The 23,444-nt window shown below is 38.5% G+C and overlaps 1 protein-coding gene across 4 annotated transcripts in view; it reads left to right on the top strand.

Moving 5' to 3' along the window:
* Positions 1 to 23,444, top strand: part of TNFAIP8 (TNF alpha induced protein 8) — a 56,179-nt gene that overhangs the window by 18,126 nt on the left and 14,609 nt on the right. Inside the window, exon 1 of one of the 4 annotated variants that reach the window (XM_054003780.1) lies at positions 4,501 to 4,533. The exons of 1 other annotated variant lie outside the window; for it this stretch is intronic. In XM_054003780.1, coding sequence (XP_053859755.1) covers position 4,533 — 1 coding nt within the window. In that variant the 5' untranslated portion in view covers positions 4,501 to 4,532. Of the gene's footprint in view, positions 1 to 4,500; positions 4,534 to 17,163; positions 17,465 to 17,569; positions 17,672 to 23,444 lie in introns of those variants that run through there. 2 more of the 4 variants (XM_054003781.1, XM_054003778.1) reach the window with 2 other exon arrangements.

Below are 23,444 nucleotides of genomic sequence, written 5' to 3'. Positions count from 1 at the left end.
GTGGTTTTCTTCCCTATTACATTTGTATTTAATTATCTGCTGAACCAGAGTGCTGGAGACATAGATGTATGATTTTACTGTTCAGGATTTTTCCCAGCTTCTTCAAGAGATGCTTGAAGAGTAGATTGTTTAGGGATTTATTTTTTTCATTGACATAAAAGAACAAAAATAGATATTTTGATTGCCTTATAAATTAATATAACTTTTTTCTAATTTCAGATTTACTTGTACAATATAAACAGATAACTCCTATTTTTATATCCCTTAACTACTGTAAATTAAAACAAATTATTAAGTGCTAGTCCATAAGTATTTCAAATAACTTTTGTCTAGTATTACAATATTTAAGCTGACTCCAATACTATTCCAGAAGATCACCGTGCTTTGAATTTTCCCTATAAGAGGTGCTGGAGTCACAACAGCAAAGATAGAACTGTGCCCTTGAGGAGTTCCCCTTCATTTTCTGTACTGTCTTTGAAAGAAACTAAGCCAGAATTTAGCAAACACTGCATCTCTTATTTAATGTTATGACCAGTTGTACTTGTCCATATATATTCACAAAAGGAAGCAGTGCTGTTGTTTATAGAGACTGTCTTTATGTCTTTGCCTCCAACTGCATCTCACCACCACATCTTTGGACTCCTGCCAGAAAGGATGTGGTTTCTTCCTTCTTCTGCTCTGCATTTGGACACAGATTGCAAAATTTCCATTTAGTTGCAGCTATATCATGATGAACATCCCTCCTCATGTTTTTGATATAGTGGAGTGTGTGATGTCATCAGCTGACATAGTATCTCATGCCATGTTCTCCATAAAATGATGCAGGGCATCAGAAGTCCCTGACAAAAGCTGGGATTGATGTTCTGAGAATTCTGAATTCTTTTTGGATGCTGCAAGGCAAGACAAAGTTTTGTAGAGGATTGACCCATCCAGATTTGGATTATGTGGAAGCTGCTTTCCTCAGCACAGCATTTCTGTGTACCCCTGCACAGCAGCTCCATGCAGTGTGGAGGGATGTCTAGTGTTTTCCAAACTGAAAGAACAACTGTCATGCTTCAGTGTTGACAGTTAGCAATCATAATGTATCACATAAACAGAACAGCGAGATCTTTATCCTTCGTAGGGAAGACAATGACTTTTGGAAGGTTGTCTTACAAGACAACTCAGTTTCGTTAAACATCTGGGCTACTAGTGAGAGACCCAGCACAAAAGTTGAAAAAAAAAAGGACTTTAAATAAGTACTCCTAAGCTTTACCTTTCTTTTTGACTATAATAAGTAATGGCTTTTCAGTTTCTGAGCCCATGGATTCCTAGCACCACAACTGGGTGCCTTCTCCCCTTCTCAGTCTGAGGTACGAGTTCCTACTGAGCATTTCTGCCTCATATACAAAAATACTCAGAAGTCCTGGGAATGCTGGGACAGCTTCCCTTCCCCAGTGCTTACCCTTATCAGCTAGATGGTTTTAGCCTCATTAATGTGGGGGTTTCTCAGCCTCATGAGATTTGCTTGTCAGTTTTAAACACAGGGGTAGCCAACACATGCCACACCCTGACTTCCTGTCAGGCCTCAGAAAATACCAGAGTTCCTTGGTATTTTCTTGTTTCCAGGGATAGTGTTTCATGGGGCACCTTAGACAGGCCTCAGATAGGCATTGATGTCTTTTGCTAAAGAGTCTTTCAAGGCTGCAGCCCTGAGCAACCTTTTTCCTCTGGAGTAGAAGGCTGGGAGCATGAATGAGCACTTACCTGAAGGAGATGTGAGGGCTATTTATTGATAACTACAGATAACTCCAGATGCATTCCATATCTGTATTCACTGTCCTCTGTCGTTCTGCCTCAAGTGCTGTCAACTGATTTTGATATTTAAAGATTGTGAAGAAACCAAGAGTGCAGCAGCATGATCCAGCTACTTGTGTCCTCCTAGAGGGAGGAAACGTGAGCACATCTGCCCCTGCAGTTCCAGTCATGCTTAGTTATAACGTGAGTAGACAGTATCTCTGTCAACCAAGATATTGGTTACTGATAACATAAACATTTAGGAATACAGCAGAGTGGCATTTGAAAGCACTTGGTTTTATGGATGAAGTGTGCATGTCTTAGGACTATTTCTGAACAGCCAACCAGGTGGGGAGTTGTTTAATACTGCTGTCTTATTTTATAGTAAATCAAGGTTAATGCAGACCAGAATGATAGCACAGGCTTGTGATGGGGTGCTGAATATATTCAAGTGTTTGGCCTCAAACTCAATTACTTAATTTTTGTAATGAAACTGATCCCCAAAAATGTTGTAATCACTAGTAATCACGTATATAAAAATAGAAATACATATTTCATTTTAAGAGACTATGAGGTATCACAAATACAGTTAAAAAGGAGGCTTATGGGTACCTTCACAGATGTTAACTGTGGATGGTTTTTGTCACTACCTGGACTTTATCTTTCATAATGTTGCTAACCATTTTCCTTCCCTGGAGGTTTATCAGACTCTTTGATCAACAGCTTATCTCTGGTTCAGTGCAGAAACAGATACTATTTATTTGTTGGGGTTGGTAGTTCTGCTGAGATGCAAAAGATTCAGTTTCATTTGTCTTGTTTAGTCAAAATAACATTTATATCTAGTTTGAGTTTTAGTATAAACCATCTGTGAAAAATTAACTTACCTGTGCAGCCAATTTTAGAGCAGACATTTGTAGTTACAGTGTTTTTACTCTATGAAACCCATAGTATGTGAAATGGAAAATCTGTAGCTTTATACATGAGGGTTTTGCCATAAAAAAATTTGGGGAGGAAAGAACTGCTGTCTTATTCACCACGGGACTTCAGCACACACCCTGGATCAGACGTCAGCACCCTCAAAAAGAGCTGATCAGTTTACATGGAATTCACAACCACCAGTAGGCTGGGCAAGGACTTCCTGGTGATAGTAGAAGCTGACATGCATGAAGTCCTAGTTCCTGTCTGGAGAGAGGAAAGGTAGTACCTGTGTCCCCCAAAAATTTCATGTCCTGGACCTCTGAAACAAGTCCTTTCTGTGAATGGAGACTGTTAATACATGAATTTGGAGTAAATATAATCTGTGAGATTTGTTCATTTATTTATATAATGATGTTAGAAAGAGCTTCAAGGTGATAAAAAATTTTTCTTACTTCAAGTCTCTGCCAATGTCAAACATTTCTAACCCTGTTCAGCTTTGATTTCATTTAGAAACCAATTGGTGAGAAGGCATAAGTAGATTTGAATTGGAGATCAGATAAGATGAGCATAAATCTCTGTGGTCATCAAATATGTTACTTTCTTTCAGATCTTTGTTGCACAAACATGATTAACTGAGTGGTTTCTGGTTGTTGTTGTGCACATTGGCCCTGTGTACATCTAGTTCTGTGAAGAATTTTACATCTACATTTAAGAGAAAGAGTTGGCATTCATGTGCAAAGGATAGATGTTCATAGATACCACATTTCATAGGATATGGAAGAAATAGACAGTGCATACCCTGAGCTGCTCCACGTGTCCGTGGTCAGCGAAGGCTCTGCAGAATCTTTGTTGCCCAGAGCTATACAGGGGCTGCTGACATTTGTTACACCTTATGAGTTTAAAATGCAACATTTTATGAATGTACTTGCATGCTTCTTAAAAACTAGAGAAATAAAAAAATGTATCAAGTTCACAAATCTAAGACAAAGTTACAATGTTTATCATCAGTCATCACAAAATACCAGTTTTGAGTAGTAATTTTTTTTTTAAATGACATTCATTTTCTTGATGTTTCATATTTAGATATATTTCTTGATTTGTCTTAAATACTTGCATATTTTAGTGTAGTAGTCAATTTTTTTTCCAGTATTTGCCCATTCATTCACTATTAAATGTTTGCATTTCACCTATTTCTGATAAATATTGGAATAAATATTAGAAACCCATTATGACAATTGGAATTTTTGTTTCTTTCTTGCAGTCATTAGGGCCAAGACTGCTCTTGTTTTTATTTTGTCATGCCTGTGATTTTTGCAGGGTTTTCACTTCTTAACCCCTGATTCACGTTGTTTAATAGACTGATATACTTACTTCTAGATTTCCAGGTATCTACATATGGAGTCTGCTGTGTTTAAATTCCAGAGAAATTTTGAAAAGAAATTAGATTATTTGTGCAGTGACTATTGAAGAGCTGTCAAGAATTGCTCACAAGCTTGAAGGTCAGTCTGCATTTACAGTATAAACTGTGGAGTAAAAACCACAGAAGATTATGAAAGCAAACTCTCGGGAAATGGGGAAACATGATGGCCTTAGTATTATGTTGCCCAAACATGCTCACTGTTTACTGTCAGGTAGGTTCCTGCTGGCTTTTTCCTGACATTAAAAACAAGCTATGTTATGTGGATGTTGAAATTATCTGTTTTGGGAAGGCATTGCATTAGCTTTGAGTCAAATATATTTGTAGCCTGGCCTCATAATGCCACATTTCATCTCTGCTTTTCTATTCATCAACTGGACTTGCTACTGTTTTCTACACACAGACAACTGCATTGAGATCAAGTAAGAGTGTTTGGTTATAAAAATCTGGTTTGAATGAAACAGCTATATAGCCAAGGGAACATATGAGCTTTGTGCTAAACAGATGCTATTTTAGTGCTTTCAGTTAATGTGTTCCTTAGTACTAGTCTCTTAGTTTCACAGTTAAGACAAGCGTGTCATTTCTGGTCTTGGGTAATGGAGATTTGCTTTTTCAATTTCACTTACAGAGATGAAGAACGTGATAACTCTACATTTGTTTAAAATACAGATCAAGATTTTGGGGAAAATCTTATTTGCTTAGCATTGTTTTGAGTAAAGGGAATGTTTTAAGTGGTGGCAGTCCCTGCTTAATCTTTTTTCATAAGAAATTCAAATGCATTTGCCATACATTTAGGATTAAATGCTCTAAGGCAGCCAGGAAATAGAAAAGAGAGATTTAGTAATTTTTGTTTTCATACCCATCTAAAAACATGGTAGGCAATTGCCTCTACCCAACACTGATTAAACTAGAATATCCTAATTTTTCTGATGGCATCTCTGTTACTATAAATTAGCTGCATAGTAAGAAATATTGAAGGGGAATGCCCCAGATAACTGCAGTCTTACAGTGGACAGAGAAACAACAACTATTACCTAATTTTAGATATGCCATCCTTTATACATCCTTTATACATCCTTTATACTTTTGCCACCATTTGAGTTGCTCTTAATTTTCAAAAGAAAAACATCTTTTGAATATCTGAATTCTTACAAAATTAATGAGACAGTGTCTTTTCATGGAGGTAAGATGAAGAAAAGCTTAATACTTGGGGATGTTTTTCAGACCTAGTTGACGTTACATGTGCAATCTTTATACATGGCATTCCTGTTTTTTGATGGGCATTTTAATTCAACACTGTGCCCCCCGATAATCCACCACTTCTGCATGCAAAACAAATCCTGCATGTCTCATAAGAGGAAATGCTGGCACTGATTTTGCAGCTGGGAACTTGAGTTACAGGTAACACAACACATCCCCTCCAATGGAAAAAAAGAGAAGGTTACACTATCCCATTTCTGGAAAGGCAGGATAGGGAAGGGAAAAACATAGAGGGCAGAGCAGGTCTGAACTAAGTCATTGCAGACAGAAGCTGGGAGCAAGGAGTGAGCGTCATGAGTAGCACAATTGTATCCATACTTTGAAGTGATACTTCAAATATTAGTGTGGTTTCAAATTCATGGAGCTAAGCTGTTACCACTAGATCATGTGCTATATTGCCATGGTACTGTAGCTATCCTCTAGATGCAACTAAGTTTTTTTCAAACTAATCTGAGTTTTGGATTGGGAAAAAATGATAGGTATTTTGTACTGCTACCTGGTGTTTTGCCAAGGGATTTCAGGTGACGTCCACTGCTTCAGAAACATTTAGTTCTTCAGATTTGCCATACCAGCATGTACAAAACACAATTGCAGCCTTTCTGTGTGTTGCAGTATAAAATGCTATTGCAGGGCTTATGGGAAGCCTCTTGCTTGAAATTTTAGCCAGTGCTTTCCTGCTCTGTTCCCTAGACGAGCAAAACTCATTCAAGAATCCCTGCTCTTTTTTAATCAGGGTGCTGTTGCCACCTTGTGGCATTGGCCAGAACCACTAGCAAATGCTCCATGACCTACATCAATCACTGACATGTCCAAGTGAGATGGATGTGGGATGCACAGAGGGGGGCAGTGGGTCTCTTCTAAGAGACCTGACTTCAGTGCAACTCTCAGAAGTTTGTTACGTGGGATTTCTGATCCAAGTGCCACATTCCTTGTGTGCAGAGTCAGTGGCAGTCTTTGTTCTTTCTCTTGTCCCATTTATTTTCTAGTGGACAAAGATAATAGCTATTGTCCGTACTGAGTCTCAGATTTTTCAGATTTTGGAAACACTTAAAAGTCCTAAGCTTTTTGGAAGAATTGCAGAAGCACAGCCCTGACAGACCATCTGCCTGAACAAGTAAATCATCTTAAGTATGTGCCATAATTCAGCTTTCTGTAAACAAGATATTGAGCAACAAGAGTAAGAAGTCTTGTTCAGATCTTGTTATCCACTTTTTTTTTTTTTTTTGAAACTGAATACTTGAAATAGTTCCTGAAAGTCTTGCAATAACCCTTTGAAGTGGTATACAGTTTGACTGAGCCCCAGAGTGCAAATTCTGTTGTTATTGTTGCTAAAGCATTCTAAGGGCTGAAGTATGAGTTTCCTGTAAAGTGGATAAAATTGTTGAGAAGTTAGACATGCTTCATTTGGAGTCCAGCAAAATTCTGATGTGTTTTGTTGGTTTGGTTTTTTTTAATTGGATCTAAGAGCAATCAGTAGAAGTCCAATACTGAATTTTTAATGCAATGTCAAACGCTAACCAGAGTTTACATGTGAAATTTGCATGAACATTGCTCACTAACGTAAGCTTGCTTAATAGAAGGAAAAATGAGCAAGGTATGGATTTTCAGTGGTTATAACTAGATTAGAAATCATCCAAGACCTTCTTTTTGAGACAAATACTTAATTTTAGCTGCAAAAAAAAAAAGGAGGTCTACTTGTGGTTTAAATTCTCCCAGCCAAAAAGAAAAAAAAATTAAAGGTTAGCTATATGTATCCTGTAAAAGGACACCACATGCCTATGCTAGCATGGTACATGGAGAGGAAGAAGAGGGAGATGGTGATGCTCTGGTAGACAGACACTCTCACTTAGAGCAGTTTGAAGTGCTGTTTTCTCAAGTGTGACTTAGTTATGAAAACTAGAGAAAGCAAGTGCTGAAAGACTTCCATGAATTATGAATTCCTGAGTTTCTTTAGGTATTGAAATTCCAGCACTTGTTCAACATAGTTAATATTTTGGGGAAAAAACAAAAACAAAAACAAAAACAAAAACAAACCAGCTCTTGCAAGTGTTCCTCTAGATTCTTCACGCTTCAGTCTAAGCTTTCTGCAAATAATAAACTGATTTAAAGCCAATTTGGAACAAGCAGGAATCAATATGGTTATTTGAAGGAATACTATATAATTAGGTACATCTGGTTTGTGAATGTGAACTATAGCTAAACTCAATTTTAAAGAGCAAGCCCTGCTTAGGTTTAATATCCATTTAAATCTCTCTTTTAATCTCGTAATTGAATTTGTACTAAAAGGAGATTATTCAATAGGTATTTTTAAAGGTTTTTCAATTTGAATTTTTTTCTAGATAAGATCTTCATTTGATATGTAAGTGGTGTTTTAACTGTTTGCATATTAATATCTTTGATGTATTGGAGAAAAAGGGCATAGTTTGATTGTTACGCATTAGCAAAATACTTGGATTATGTGCTTGGGACTAGAACACAGTCCTCCCAAACTGAGACACAGTGTGTTTTCCCACATGTACACCACTTTTATATGAACAGAGACCTTCCTTTTTTTAAGATAATTTTCAGTTTCCTGTTCTTTCAGCATAAAAAAAAAAAAAAAGCCATTATTTGCCATACACTCCGGTGGCACTGTTTAAAATGTACTGTATTTAGCACTAGTTCAGGCACCTTGGTTTTGAGCTCTTTTTGAGTTTTAGCTATGTGATACTAGATTTTCTGATTGTAATTTATATCCCTTTTCAACTAAAATTGTTGTAGCACTGTGTTTTGATGCACAGGCATCCAGCAATACCGCTTCTGTCTTTCTGAGAGCAGATCTGGTGTAGTGTCTCTTCTCATGGCCTGTGGTGGTGCTGTCAGCAGGTTCTGTAGCACACTGACTCCCTCTACTTGTCTGGGGAAACTGTGACATTGTGGTGTGATTTCTGTTTACAGTGCAGGGATTTTTTCAAATCTATGTTTTTGGTGCTCTGCCCCTCAGATTTCTTAGACCTTGCTTTTATTTTTGCAAAGGCTGCAACATCATATAGTAACGCAAATATCTCATAAGAATTATACCATAAACTACTGCTGGGAAGCTTATTTTCCTGTGTGACCAAACTACAGAACTAGCTCTGATCTGCTGTACTCTTCACCAGACCAGATAATTTCATTTTCCTACCTCTGTTCATGCAGGTCACATTTTCTCCAGTGCTGCTCTTTGCTTGGCATAGCACTGTTGGCAGGAGCAGTTTGTGTGTGGTCCTGTTACAAGACCTTAAAAAAGTTCACTTTAAAAAGTGAAAATAGTGAGTGAAATATTTACTATTTGAAGAAACAATGCTATAAGCCAGTGTCAGTACATGTTGCATGATTTTGTGCAAGGCCCTCAAAAAGGCCCTTTTTAACTTCCACCACAACCTGTATGAAATTCCCAAACCACCAGCAACTGTCACTGATTATCTCCTTGTGGCAGCAGCTCTCTGGCCACAGAGAGAAATACAGCTTTCCCAGAATACATCATTCTGAGAAAGGCTGTAAGGAGATCAGAGAAAATAATAAGAAACAATTCTTATCTTAACTTGCTACACCTGGTATTGTGAACATGTAAAATGTGTTACAAAAATTTATTTACCAAAGGGTGGTTTCTTAATTAGCCAATGGTGATAATATTTTAAGTAAAAAACCAAGTAAGTCCACCTGTAGCGAACTAGGATATAAAAAACCAATAAGTTTCTTAATAGAAGAAACTCATCAACCTTCTATAAATACATAGAGTCTATACCAATTATTACCCCAGCTGGGGCCTGTTACCGTGATACCTCCTCAATACCGCTCTGCTGGTTTTGGCTGTGGTAGAGTTAATTCTCTTCACAGTACTTAGTATGGGGCAGTGTTTTGGATTTCTGCTGGAAAGTACAGGGGTATTTTCCTTACTACTTGCACAGAGCCAAGGCCTCTTCAGCTCCTCACCCACCCCACCAGCAAGTGGTTCAGGGCTGCACAAGAAGTTGGGACAGGACATAACTTGACAACTGGCCCAAACTGACCAGAGGGATATTTCAGACCATATGGTGTTGGGCTCTGCATATAAAGCTGGGGGAAGAGGAGGGAAGAGAGGGACATTCAGAGCAATAACATCTGCCTTCCCAAGACACTGTTACCTGTTACTTCCCAACCACTGTTACCCAGCTGTCTTGGAGATGGCTGAACACCTACCTCCCTGCCCATGGGAAGTGGTGCATTGTTCTGCTTTGCTTTGTGTGTGCAGCTTTTGCTTTGCCTATTAAACTGTCTGTATCTCAACCCATGAGTTTTCTCACTTTTGGCCTTCCAGTTCTCTCCTCTGCCCTCAGGTAGGAGTGAGCAAATGGCGTTGTGGGGATCAGTTGCCAGCTGGGGCTAAGCCATGGCAATAACAACCAAGCCATTGAATGTTATTTGATACGTTCACTCTTGAGAAATTGTTTTATGCTTGTTTATGCACTGAAAACTTGTCTTCACTAGCTGCTAACTTCTGGATAAGTTAGCTACTCTCAGTGCACAATATCTGTGTGACTACAATAAGACCACTTATTATTAGTGGGTTTTGGCAACATAATATGTACAGACAAGAAATCAGAATTACATCAGAATTCACATCTCAGAAGATACAGTGTTGTTTTGTGTGGGAATTTTCAGACTGATCTTGAAAGAAAAAAGATACACCAGTGAAACTCTTTCTGAGCTTAGAGTCTTGTACCCTGGCAATGTGCTGTTCTGTAACAAATAATGATTATTGTGAGGTTGAAAGGTAGGGATCAGTCTAGGCCACCATCCCATCAGGCCTGTGCTGAGACTGATAATCCAACAATTAATGAGAGATGCAGCTAAAATTTAAGAAGAAAGCTTCATTTTGAGGCTAACTGAAGGAGTTTACTCACCTTTTAACCACAGGAGCTTTTGAGTAGAGTCCATAATAGCTTAAAAACAACTGTTGTCACTATTTGGAAGCTTAAAATACCAGCATGTTTGTGTCAAGAACAGCAGTTTGGAAGATGCACACTGCATGCTGTCTTGACAGTTTGCAGGGTGGTTACTATCATGTTGTCTTTTTGTGCTGTCAGCTCTGAGTATTTATAAATGTGGTCATGGGTATTGCAGAGATGGGACTGTCAAATGTTGTAGCAAAATTATGTTCAATATAAAGCAGATTCAACTTTATGGAGCCTTTTGGGCATGTATCTTCCTGCCCTCTACATTTTCTGTTGGGGAGAAGAGCTGGGATGAGGACTGTCTATTGGGGAAGTTTAACTGCATCCATATGGAATCCAGGATCTGTCACCCATCATGCTGCTTTTTCCGATCCCTCACTTGGTAGGCTTGTTGTGAATTCCTTTGTTACCCCATACTGCTGCTCATTTGGCTGATTCATTGTCAAAAGGAGGTCTTCAGACACACTTTTATACATCTTACTTTGTGGTGAAGCCCTAGATTTTGCTCACTCTGAAGGGCCACACCAGCAGTGTGGTGTGGGTTCATTCAGCACCAGATTTGTCATATTTTGCTTTTATCTTTTGGAAATGAAAGTATGGACAGCCCTCAGACCACCAATAGCAGGTGGAGAACAGATGTTTTAACAGGAAGGTCTAGAAAAAGGAAAGGAGGGCAGCATGGGGGGTGAGGAGAAGAATAGAATGAAGTGCTGGATGCAAAGCATGGTGCAAATGCCATTGAGTGATCTCCTAGTAAAATTATCAGGTGACAATGACATGTTTTTATAATTTGTTAAATTATAGTTGTTAACTTCTATAATTTATCAACCACATGGTAGAAGCAGACGCTAGAGTATCATTCATGGGTTTCCCCAACAGGTGGGGGTATTGTGAATGTTCCAGCAAGTGCTGAAACCAGACCATCTGCATGCATCTGAAGTCCGCTGGGCAAAGGGGAAATAATGATTTAAGGAATAACAAGCAGCAACGATCAGACCAAACCCAGGAGTACACATATGTTTCAGATCTGGATTACAGCTCAACCTGCTAATTTTTTATTTATTTTGTTTCTCTGTCTTTCAGTGGGCTGAATTTTCCTAAGATAAAAACTACCTGATAGTTTATGTGCATATAGAAAAATTGGTTTAAAATTCTGCATCATATGTAACTGAGATGTTAGAGTTGTGCTGTTATATGGAATCCCTGAATATTGCTGAAAACAGTATTTTTTACATTATTCATAAACTACGCACAGTCTAGGTTATCTTGAAGTATGTCTTGTTTCTGGTAGAAAATAAAACAGTAGTAAAGTCTGGTTACAGCAACAGATAGGGTATTGTACCTAACATTCTTATCTACAGAGCTATATAAACAGTGCTATTAAAATCACACAGCTAATCAAGATAATTTTTTTTTTACTCAAGTCCAAAATAATTAAATTGCGTAAGAGCTGGAATTTGGTTTTGCTGTGTTCACACCTCACGGACAGTGCATATTGCACTTTCTTTTGCAATAGTAGAAGTAATACAGCTACAGATGGTGTTGCTTTTCCTCTGTGTTAGGAAATAACTTTAAAATAAACTTCTTGGTTTGCCTGGTTTGCTTGGTCTGCTTGCAACTGTTTGTGTGTAACTGAAAGCAGAACAACTTAGATAAAGTGGGCATAATACAATTCTTTGTTTCAGCAAGAAAGCTGAAACTTCACGTTTTTTTCTGTGACTGTACCACTCTCTCCACACCCTCCCCATGCCCCATCCTGAACACACGTCTGCATGCAGCCTCATGCCCTTGTGTGGCATCAGCAGAGGGCACAGACTGCAGGTCAGCGCTTCACCCTTGGGCACCTGAGAGCTTGGCAGGTGGATTTCTGCATCCTGGGAGAGGAGATGGACAGTGCTGGAAGAGGCAGCAGAACCTGCTTTTGTGCTGCAAGATCTAAGTGTTCTGAGAGCTCACCCACCAGTCTGAACTTATAGAGAAGTGCTAGAAAACAAAAATATTTCCTGTTTTATAAATCTGTGCATCTTGAAACTCAGTGCAATTATGATCTGACTGCCTGAGGAAAAGGTTGTAGTGGTACTGGAAGGGATGCAGGAAAGGAGCAAGTCAAGGACAAGCCTCTGTGCTGTCTTTGCCTGCTTACTCAATCAGTAACTTCTACAAAAAGGTCTTTCAGGGAAAATCTGCAAGTTATTAAGGCATGACTTGCAGAAGCAGTTGTTAATTTCCTAATGATATCTCAGAGTGGCTTCCAGACTTGAATTTAACAAGTTTCCTCTTATTTCTATGAGGAAAAAAACAACATTATTTATATGTTTGGTTTTTTTTTCCTGAGATACTGTGTTAGCATCTGGTTGCCCTTATGAGAGGTCAGCATGTTTGGAGATTCCCTACATGTATCCTATAGCAGACCAGAGATGATACCCTTTTTTCTGCTTGGAAGGTTTTAGACTTACACATAACAATCTTACATCTTGTTCCCTCTCAGAACATTAGTTCGAGAAAAATTCAAAACTCCTGAGAATTAGTGAAATGCATTATTCTGTGGCACATAATTTCCCAGTACATTTTGAAAATTGTATACATAAAAAAATTAATATATGTGAGTGATTCAGGATAGTATCCAATGTTCTCCTTATCCTGTTTGAAAACTTGAATCATATATCCATAATCCACACACATTGAAGAGCCTCAGAAGCTGAAAATCTGTTAACCCAAACTTCTAATGTCAGAAATAGGTACAACAGCTTATTGCAGCTAAAAGGAGAAATGGCAAAAGTTTTCCGTGTTTTTTTCCTCTAGGAATTCTGTCCTGCCCTCTGCAGCATTATCTGTCCATATGTGTGGTGGGGTTTAAGCCCTTCATTGTAGGAACTTACTTTTGTTTTCTGTAAGAAAATCTGCCCTACAAAATGTTGTTGTGTCTACTGATTCTATTTTTAGAGTTTTTGTCATTCTTTGTTTTGCCCCTCCTATTCCATATCACATGCAGTGTTTACTTGTCACCTTTTCCTCACAATTGGGAGTATGGTGGGAAATCCAGATCTCAGCTGCTATCAAGGTCTGTCATGTGGCTTCAAGTAATTCAGTAAGTTACAGTCAGTAAAAGAGACAGTGACTTAGGGAAAAGGACTGGTGACTATCATCTGTGTCAGGGGATTGTAGTTGGGCATAGATCTTATTTTTTATTGTTTAAATGTTTGCAATCCATTGAATGTGACATTCTGGAAGAGCAGAAGATATTCACCAGACAACTTTAATTATGTTAACAAAATATGGGGAAGTTTGGGTTTTTATTTAAAAATCCCATGAATGTGTAAAGTCTGAAGAGTTGTGGACATTACCATATCCTTCTTTCTAGAACTGTTCTAGAGCTGTACAGGGTTTTTTTCTCACAGTAGAGGATTTAGTCTTGCTTCTGTGGCAGCTGCCTCCTTTTGAAAGCTTCTTGGTGATATTTTTCTGTTAGTGGTGCTGCTTCCTCTTTTTTTTAAGAAACAAAATATTATAGATTTTTTTGGCATTTCAGAGTCGTCTTGACAGCAATTTTAGCACTTTTTTTATTTTTTTCTGATAAGATGCCTATTATTTCTGTTATATACTTTAAAAATGCATCACTGTATTTGCAACTTCTGTATCTAATGGACAAATCCTTGTGTAAAGAGAGCTGTCTCAGAATGGATTGTGACACAAAACATAAGCAGGGTTTTGAGCTGGATGGGGTATGTGCTGACCCATCCCTTCACAATTCCCCATGTACTACTGTAGTAAGCCAGGGCTTGGCTCTAGTCTGCTTTTGCTGTGGTGACCCTCCCTTAGGGTTTAGCAGAAGTCAGGACAATTTACAGATGATGAGTTAAAAGCCAAGCCAAACCCAAACTAGCTAATTTTTTTTTTTTGCAAAGTAAAACCAAAAGTTGGTTGTTTTTTTTCAGCAGAGAAGGGTGGAAAGGACCCTGTCTTACCCAGCTTTGAAGCTTTCAGGCTTTTAGCCACTGAAATATGTCAGCCCTTTTTTTTTTTTTTTTTTTTTTTCTGGTGTTGCACACAGATTAATTCATTTTCCTGTAGGAATTCTGGCCTTCTCTCCACGACAGTGTCTGCCCAAGTGTGTGGTGAGTTTTAGGCCTTCATTGTAGGAAGGTACTTTTCTGTAAGACAACCTGTCCTATTAAATTTAGCTGCGCCTACTAATTATATTTCTGGAATTTTTGTCATTCTTTTTTTGTCATTCCTATTCCAAATCACAGGCACAGTTTACTTTTAAAGAGGAACTTTTTGGGGTTTCCAGGCTTTTTACTCACCATGGGATCCAGTTCAATCTGGATACTTTCATAAATGTCACTTCCCTGTAGATGTAGTGTCATCTATTACCTGGGCTCCAGTGTTTTTCACAGACTCTGCTTAATTTTAACCTGCCTCATTCTATTACTGTTGCTGTCTTTCTAAGGACAATAATTAAAGTTGATTAGGTGCATGTAGAGGAATTTCTCATGGAACAAGGGCATGATATCCCTGATGGTATTTCTTTGCAGGAACTGGACAACCCTGGCCTGCAGATTTGATGTTATTTCTTTGCATAAACTGGACAACCCTGGCCTGCAGATTACAGAGATACTTTAGTTATTTTAGAAGTATTTAGGACATCCTTGAGAAGACAATAAGCTTTGTACAAATACAATAGCCAATGCTGGATGCTGAAAACTGTCACGTACTATAACCTGATCAGACACTTGTAGTATAACAGCCAATCAGTAAGTGACTTGTATATGTAATTATATTACGTTAGCCAATGAATGTTAATTAGCTATTGTATTATGTAAGGCAATAAGGTATAAAATATGGATAAATTAGACAATAAAGGAGGATGGCATCTAGCCATATTGGTTTGAGTGTCATTACTCCAGCTGGCTCTCCATGGGACCCTCTTCAGGTGCAGACTCTGTTAAAGGTGATAATGTCCCATTGTTGTATGCCAGTACAAGTTCCTGCTTGACCTGAGAGCAGAAAATTACATACCTAACCAGTCTTTGGCCAGGTTAGAGTCTTTTCAGCCAGTGCATGTATTTTTAAGAAGCCTAACAACCAAAGTGAAAGAAAAACCAGTTTCTTGAGTCTGAATTGAGATCCTGTATGCAGGAGTAACCACACAGCATGAGGAGATGTGATTTTGATTTTGTATGGAAGAAACTAAATAAAATCACCGTATTTTCATTATCTATCCAGTGAGGTATAAAGTTTCTGAGAGATTTGAGAAATCATGATTTCCAGAACTTGCTGACATTTAATCATAAGTCTTATTATCTGTCTGTCTGTCATTTAAAATAACAAAAGGTATCCATCTAATATGTACATCTGATCATGCAGGGATCTTGATGCTGGCTTATATTCCTATTTCTCTACAACACTTCCTTTGATTAATGGATCCCAGAGACTATTGCTGTTCTTCTGGACTAACCTCATGTTTCTTCCTGTTCCTTGTCTATTCTGTGTGAAGTTTTTTGATTTGTTTTAATCTCCTAACTACCCTTAACTAGTACTTTTAATTTTTTTCCTTTTTTTATTTTGAAAATGTGGCTTCTTTAGCTACTCCAGTGATGTAGTTAGGGTAATATTCAATTTCATTTTCTGCGCTTTCAAGAATGCAGCGTTGTACACCACAGGAGATGATAAGGCCTGCAGAAGACAGCTAGCTTCTTAAGTAACCTTAAGGAACCCATGGAGTTATGTATGTGTATTGCAAAACAAGAAATTGGCAGTGTCACCAAAGCCTTTAAATAAAATGAAACCTGTCTTTCCTAGGTGTGGGAGGAGTACATGCAAAGGACAGTCCTTGCAATAAAATAACTGCAAATAGGATAGAAGTGCTAACATTCTGAAGTGTTATTTATGCCAGTCCATGGAACAGATTTGCTGTAGGTAAAGAATTCATACTGTATCTGTTATTTACAAGACCATTCTACCTATATCTGGTCTTCACAACTTTGTGAGTGTTTAAGCCTTAACGAGTATAAGGGAATGTTACAATCTGAACAGTTTGGGTTTTTCTCCTCTGTACCTCAGTGCAGAGCAGCTAGCAGCTTTGGCTCTTTCTGACTTCACCATGAAATACAAATACACTTATTTCTACTTGACTCCAGTAAGACATTTGCTAACTGTCAATAGCTGTTAATGATGTTACCTCCGGGAGACCCTGACAGCCCTTCAGGCCCACACATTTAACCCTGTGAGACAGAGGGGTAGGTGGGAATTTGATTGCACGTTGGAGCTGGCAGTGCCATCAGGCTTTCACTTGAGGGATCACACCTCTCCTTTGTCAGAGCAGTCATGTTTCCAGCGAGGTTTTCTCCTGTTCATTGTGCTAAAAATCCATTAAATGAGTAAGTAGGGAAAGAAGGTTCCCTAGGACAATGATTTTACTGGAGGCTGTGCTAACTGAGAACTGGCTTCCAAGTTAATTCCCCTGATTTTGCACTCTAGGCATGTGCGACGCATTGCAAACTGGAATGTGGCTGCTAAAGACCCCTGATCTCTTGCTGTAAAACTGTATTGTGTAGTAGTTAAAAACATCAATCTTTTCTGGGATGTGGGGTAACTATAACACAAAGAATCCAGGTAGTTTTTCGTAGAATGTAAGGTGAAATGCTAGTCTCAGGGTAGATGGCACCGTGCACTGAGCATGAGTGAAAGAAAACTATTTTGCGTAACTGCCTGAAAGAAGGTTGCTACTTCTCATCTTTAAGCACCTATTAAGTCATCCAGAATTAGTCAGTGTAATTACGGAGGCTGCAGAAGTAATTCCAGATAGCAAACAGTGTTGAAATGTACAATTTAGGCTTAAAACCAAAACGATCTAAAATAGATTTTCCTGCAAGTTAAGGGAGCCCCAGTGTGATTGTCAGTCATGGCAATCAGACGCTGCTTTGCACTCAGGGCTTTTTTGGCCTCTCCTTCTTGCTTTCTCATACCACATTGGCAAGCTGCAACAAGTGAAAACTCCACCCTTCCTACAGACTGGGGAGAATAAGATTCAGAAACGGCAACAGCTGGCGAGTAAAATCGGGGTTTGTGTGAAGGTGCTTTTTCTTTTCCGACAAACACTGTGCGCAGCTGAAGGGGCGGGATCCTTTTCAAGTAGGTTAGTTGTGATTCGTAGACTTTTCCCCTCAAAACCCCAACCCTCTCTCTCTCTTTTTTTTTTTTTTTCTTTCCCATTCTGAGAGAGAGAGCGAGAGAGGGAGAGAAGTTGACTTGCGGCTGCATCTCAGCGCGCACGTCAGCGTCAATCTGGTCCCCAGAGCCTTGCCTGACACCATGAGCTCAGAAGCCGATGAACCCAAAGAAGGTACGGTTCTTAACTGTTTATTTTCGCAGGAGAGGAAATACGCACGCTGCTTCTCTGAGCATGGAGGAGAATTTCTGCTCTCTTCAGCTTTCGGGTATTCAAAGGGGAGGGGAAAAGGCCTTGCAAAAGTGTTGGAAGTCCTGGCGATTTTGTAGGATATGAAGTGACCGAAGTGTTGGCATCCCAGGGGTATCTGTCTCGGCAACGGTAATTTACTCACACGTAGAGTACAGATAAATGTAAGAAACTGTTTCAAAACACTGGTAGTCAAATGTCGAAAGAGGAAGATTTCTTTAATTTGGAAGCACTTTTTCAGCAAAAGAGGAAGTTGCATGGGGAGAAGTGAAAGGTCATTATTTTGGGAATAAGGTTGATGCCACTTAGTTCCTTGTGGATGAGTGTTCGTATGTGTGCGTGTTAAAACAGAGGAGCGTGCCAAAGCTACAGTGTGCTGCTGCTCCTGGACTGGAACGTGTGGAGGGGCTGGAAGCGCTCCAACAAAAATACAATTATTCCCTGGTGTTGATGGGGGGGGGGGGGGCGGTGGTGTGAGAGCGATTCGGACAGTGGGGAGCAAGCGGGGGAGGAGGAGGGCAATTTCCTGAAAGTGCCTATACACAAAAGAGCATTTATATAGATGAGGGCAGTGGTGGAGTTGTATGCTGGATTTCTTAGAATAGAATTGATGTTTCATGGTTACACAAAGTCATTAGGGGGACTCAAACATACAGAGATCTAGTATGGCTGAGAAAAACAACTTAAAAAGCCCCAACAGAAAAGCAATCAGGCGACCTAAGCATTTTGTATTTGGTGAAAACAAGAACTTTTCAGAATGTTTCAGGTGGTTTTCCCCTCAGAGTCTGTGCAACTTCCTTCATTTGAATATAACATTACCAGGGGCATCTGTTGACTTGCTTAAAAGAGGATTTTGTTGATTTGCAAAAAGCTGTCCTTGCACTGAATCAGAATTAATACTAATAATGCTGGTAGAACCTGGTAGGTAATGGAGCCCAATAGCCTCTGTTTTGATAAGAATAATCTTTGTATTTTTCTTCTTGTCAAATGAACAGCTGAACCAAAAGGCAGCTTATCTTTTTTCCCTTTTTTTCTTTTTTTTCCAAGAAGATTCTGTAGGACAGATTTAGTGAAAAGGAGAACTGTAAAAATTATTTCTCTTTTGAAAGTTTGAAAAAGAGAATATGTGAACATTCTCCCTCAGTTTTACAGCAGGAGAGATCTGCTTGAATGCCACAGCAGGAAAGATCATCTGGTTTCATACAGGAAGCTCCAGACAGTTTTACGAAGCTGGCTATATTTGAAATGCAAATTTTATTGTTTGAAGAAATGTCTTACCTTCTTAGATGACTGATTTTTAAATAGATTTGGCTTTCTTTGCATTTCTTCATAAACAATTTGAGGTGCCAGGATTTTAATGCTGAAAAAAGCTTTTGAAGCAGGTGTCTGAGACAGGAAAAAAAAGGTAGCTTTTTGATTAGTTATTTTGAACTTGGGGAATATTTGGGTTTTTCTGTTCTTTGTTCTTAATGTGTTAGAATGGAAAATGAAACAGTAACCACTGTGGGAAGATGAGGTACAGATGTCACTGAGAAGGTTTTTCAGTCATTCTGTAAATGTATCCCTGTAATCACATCTTTAAAATAACAATTTAGAAAATGCATGAGAAAAGTTTGTATGTGAATAAAAACTGGGATTAACAGGTAAAAATGTAGAATTGCAGCTGTCACACTACTTTGCTTAGTCTGATTGAACATTTATGGAAGCATAAAATACTGAAAAATGCAGTCACATACTGTATTGGTAGTGATTCCGTGTATGTAGCATAAAATAGTCAAGAGGTTTTCAATAAGCTCTGTTTCATGAAGAAACTTTGTTTTTTTGCATAAAGAAAATGGATGCTTTACAAATTCAAACTGAATGTGTGTCTCAGTTTTTTGACACGGAGGATATATAATTTTTAAATGATTTACCAAAGGGGAGGCTGTTGAATTTTCCTTAAGGTGCAAGACTAAATGTCACTCTAAAAAAGAAATTCTGATTTACCCACAAACGATATGGTCCACCCAGGGAATCAGGAGGAACTCCTGATTATGGAAGGAGTAGAAGGTACGCTTGGACAGTTATAGAACAGGTATTTTACCAGATTCTGTACATTTCAAGGCCAAAACTAGTGATGAAGGATATAGTGGCTAATCTGCTTCAAGGTAAAAAGTGAAAGGAGGAGAATGCTACATGAGAAATGTTGGTTTAATCATGTTTGTAAGCATAGGTAGATTTTTTTGTTTTCCTTAATGCAGAGGTTCTCAAATGGCCAGGAGCTTGTAAAGGGGTCTGTGAGGAGCTCTGAAGTTCAGTTGCAGCTTCCAGGCATGACTCCCATGTGTTGGATGATCAGCCTCAGTGAAAAGGAGAGTTGAGGGTGCAGTAATAACATTGAACACTGTGTATGTTCTGCCAATGATCTGATGCTGAAGTGAGCAATACTTCACTTTCAGCTACATTATACAAGGGATTTGCAGTAGTTGGAGAACACTGGGATGTCTATAAAAGTAGACTTAATGTGGATTATTTTAAAAAGTCTACACGACAAGGTCCAAGTGTGTAGGCTTTACTACTGTAAAAATTAACTATATCCACTGTTACAATGAAACCAAAATCAAGGTCAACTGAATGGTTGACTCCTAAATATTTTCTTTTTGTAATTAATCAAATAACGGTAGAGCATTTGACCCCAAAAGTAAAATCTAATTTTTTTAGCAGGAACAGAGGTTAAAAAGACATTGTTAGAAGACAGCCATTACCCTGGTATATATTACAGTAATTGCTGGATATAGGGTATGCAGCAGTGTATGTGGGGTTTTCAGCTTCTGCCTTTGATGTCTTCATGGTCCATATTAGAATGGTAACATGAAGCAGGTTTTTTTTCTCCTGCCACGCTGCTCAGTAACTTCAGAACAATCTTTGTATTCATCTGTATCCCACAATCCTGTGGTAAATATGTGCATGTGTCTTTATGGCATCAATCTGTATTGCATTTACAGATTCCAGCAACTGTCACGATATAAATAACCCTGTCACATTTTCTTATTTTCATTGTTTCACCCCAGATGAAACAAATTGTGTGTTAAAGTCCATAAGAAGATCATAGGATTTAACTGCATGGCATAATTTCATTCTTATGTTGATTGGTGGCATGTCACCTTCCATGGAAGGTACCAAATGGTTTCAGGCTTTGATTTGACTGAATCCTTTGATTTTGAATCAGGCTTTGATTTTGACTGAGGGGAATGTTATTAGTGCTGTCTTGTTAAAACTATGTATCATGAGTGCACCTTTTAAAATACATGGCAATACCTCAAGATTATTGTGATGTGAATGCATTTCTTCAATAGAGGGAAACAGTCATTTATGTAAAGCTCCAGAGAATTTCAGCCTCATTCTATATGTTTTATGCAGTATATTTAAAAAATAACAGGGGAGAAGTCTAATATCTCAAAGGAAAAGTAAAATAGTAATAGATATCAGAGTGAATGTAATACATAGTCTGTAAAACAATGCATATTTTGTTACAAACTCGGACAGAAGTGAGAGCATGCATTGCACCTTTTTCATACTGAGTTTTGAATACCACATTTCAGGAGACAGAGAGATCATTGCATTCCTACAAGTGCTTGGAGATTTTTTTAGACATGATTACCTTTTTTTTTAAATCCAAATGAGATTACTGAAGAATGAGCTCACCTGTTTTGTTCCTTTTAGAGCTCAGAACAACACAGGGGTTATAAAATCACAGAGCAGTCACTGTTTCAAGAAGTTAGTACTCCCTCCTGTAAGTAGTCCTGGGTTTGCTTTGACATTTTGCAGTCACCTCTCGTGTGAATCTTTTCCAAGCTAGAATTGTGTTCTAGACAACAAATCAACTGCTCTTGTGCTCCTGCAGTACATTTATTCCATCAGTGGGACTCTGTAATGTATCGTTCCCCATCCCACTAATTCCAAAACTAGCATTTGTTAGAACTATTTTTTATTTTATGCCAATGAATGGGGAAATCCAAACTGTAGAAGTAGAGCACAGAATTAGTACTTAACCCCACAGATTTGAATCACCACCTGCTCTCACCCGAAAGACTAAAAAATGTGGCTTTCCTTTGTTTCACCTGCTCTTGCTTAGCCTACCTTATCAAAATAATAATCTTCATAAAACATTAGTGCCAGTGAAGCAGGGGCCTTTTGTTGTAGTAATCTGGACAGTTCAGTTCAGAAGCAGGAAGAACCATCTGGCCCCAGTGGATGTGTTAGATATCTTGATTACTCAATTTGAGATTTTTTTTTAATCTCACAGATAACTTTCTTACTGTTGATGAAGAGAATGAAAAGATAGCTGGCTATGCATATCATGTGCACAGCTTTGTAAATCATAGCAATGCTTGACAATTTGGCCTTTTGTGCAATCCCTTCTATAGTTAATTGGAATTATTAATAGGACAGAGTGATAAGAAAAAAAGTATCCTTCTAGTATTTCCTTCTAGGAAAGAAGCAACAAAGAAAATAAGCTTGTGAGACTTTAGAAAGAATTATTACTAACCAGGTGCTGTAAAACCATATCACATATGGATGAGGAAAACATTGCCAGAGGTACAAATAGCAGGGCAAAAGGAAAACAAAGAGGCGAAAACCTTAATGGAGAAGAAGCAATAGGAAATTTTGGGGGAGTAAGAGTACAGTACACAGGAGCTGGTAGATTTTTTTTTTTTGTGTCGTTTGTGAAGAGGGTCCCATGGAGAGCCGGCCAGAGTAATGACACTCAAACCAATATGGCTAGATGCCATCCTCCTTTATTGTCTAATTTATCCATATTTTATACCTTATTGCCTTACATAATACAATAGCTAATTAACATTCATTGGCTAACGTAATATAATTACATATACAAGTCACTTACTGATTGGCTGTTATACTACAAGTGTCTGATCAGGTTATAGTACGTGACAGTTTTCAGCATCCAGCATCGGCTATTGTATTTGTACAAAGCTTATTGTCTTCTCAAGGATGTCCTAAATACTTCTAAAATAACTAAAGTATCTCTGTAATCTGCAGGCCAGGGTTGTCCAGTTTATGCAAAGAAATAACATCAAATCTGCAGGCCAGGGTTGTCCAGTTCCTGCAAAGAAATACCATCAGGGATATCATGCCCTTGTTCCATGAGAAATTCCTCTACAGTTTGGGTGGCAGTACATTTAATGTAGCAAGATGCAGGAAATAAAGGTCTGTGAGGACAAAAACTGCCATGGTTTGTAGCACAGCTGCTGCGGCTTCATTCAGATGGGCCCTTGAATCCATCATTAAGAGCACTGACTTCAGGTTGTTAAGCCATAAGACTCTCTAAGAAGCTCTGCACCTCTCTCCTTCAAAACTGAAAGAATGGTTGTTTTTATTTTCCTGGCCACATCGGGGTCATCTTTGAGATAACCTGTTTTTGAGTGGATCAGATGGCCACTCTGATTGCTTCTCCTGCAGGCTCAGAATTTAATTAGTTGAAGCGGTGGTTTTTTGTTGTGTAACACATTTGGAAATCCATATGCAGTAGTTGTTTTCTGCAGGACACTTTGTACCTCATGTATTTATTAATCTGTGCAGCTGGATCAGATGAGGAAGCTAGGTGGTAATTTGAGCACAGGCCATGGGATAAACATGGGCTGTAGCTGATAGATTACTTCAGCGAATCACTGAAACCTAACAGGTTAATCATTTAGCT

Source organism: Vidua macroura, chromosome Z (genome assembly GCF_024509145.1).
Source record: "Vidua macroura isolate BioBank_ID:100142 chromosome Z, ASM2450914v1, whole genome shotgun sequence".
NCBI lineage: Eukaryota > Metazoa > Chordata > Aves > Passeriformes > Viduidae > Vidua > Vidua macroura.
The sequence above is the reverse complement of the archived record's forward strand: the minus strand, read 5'-3'. Positions and strand labels throughout refer to the sequence as shown.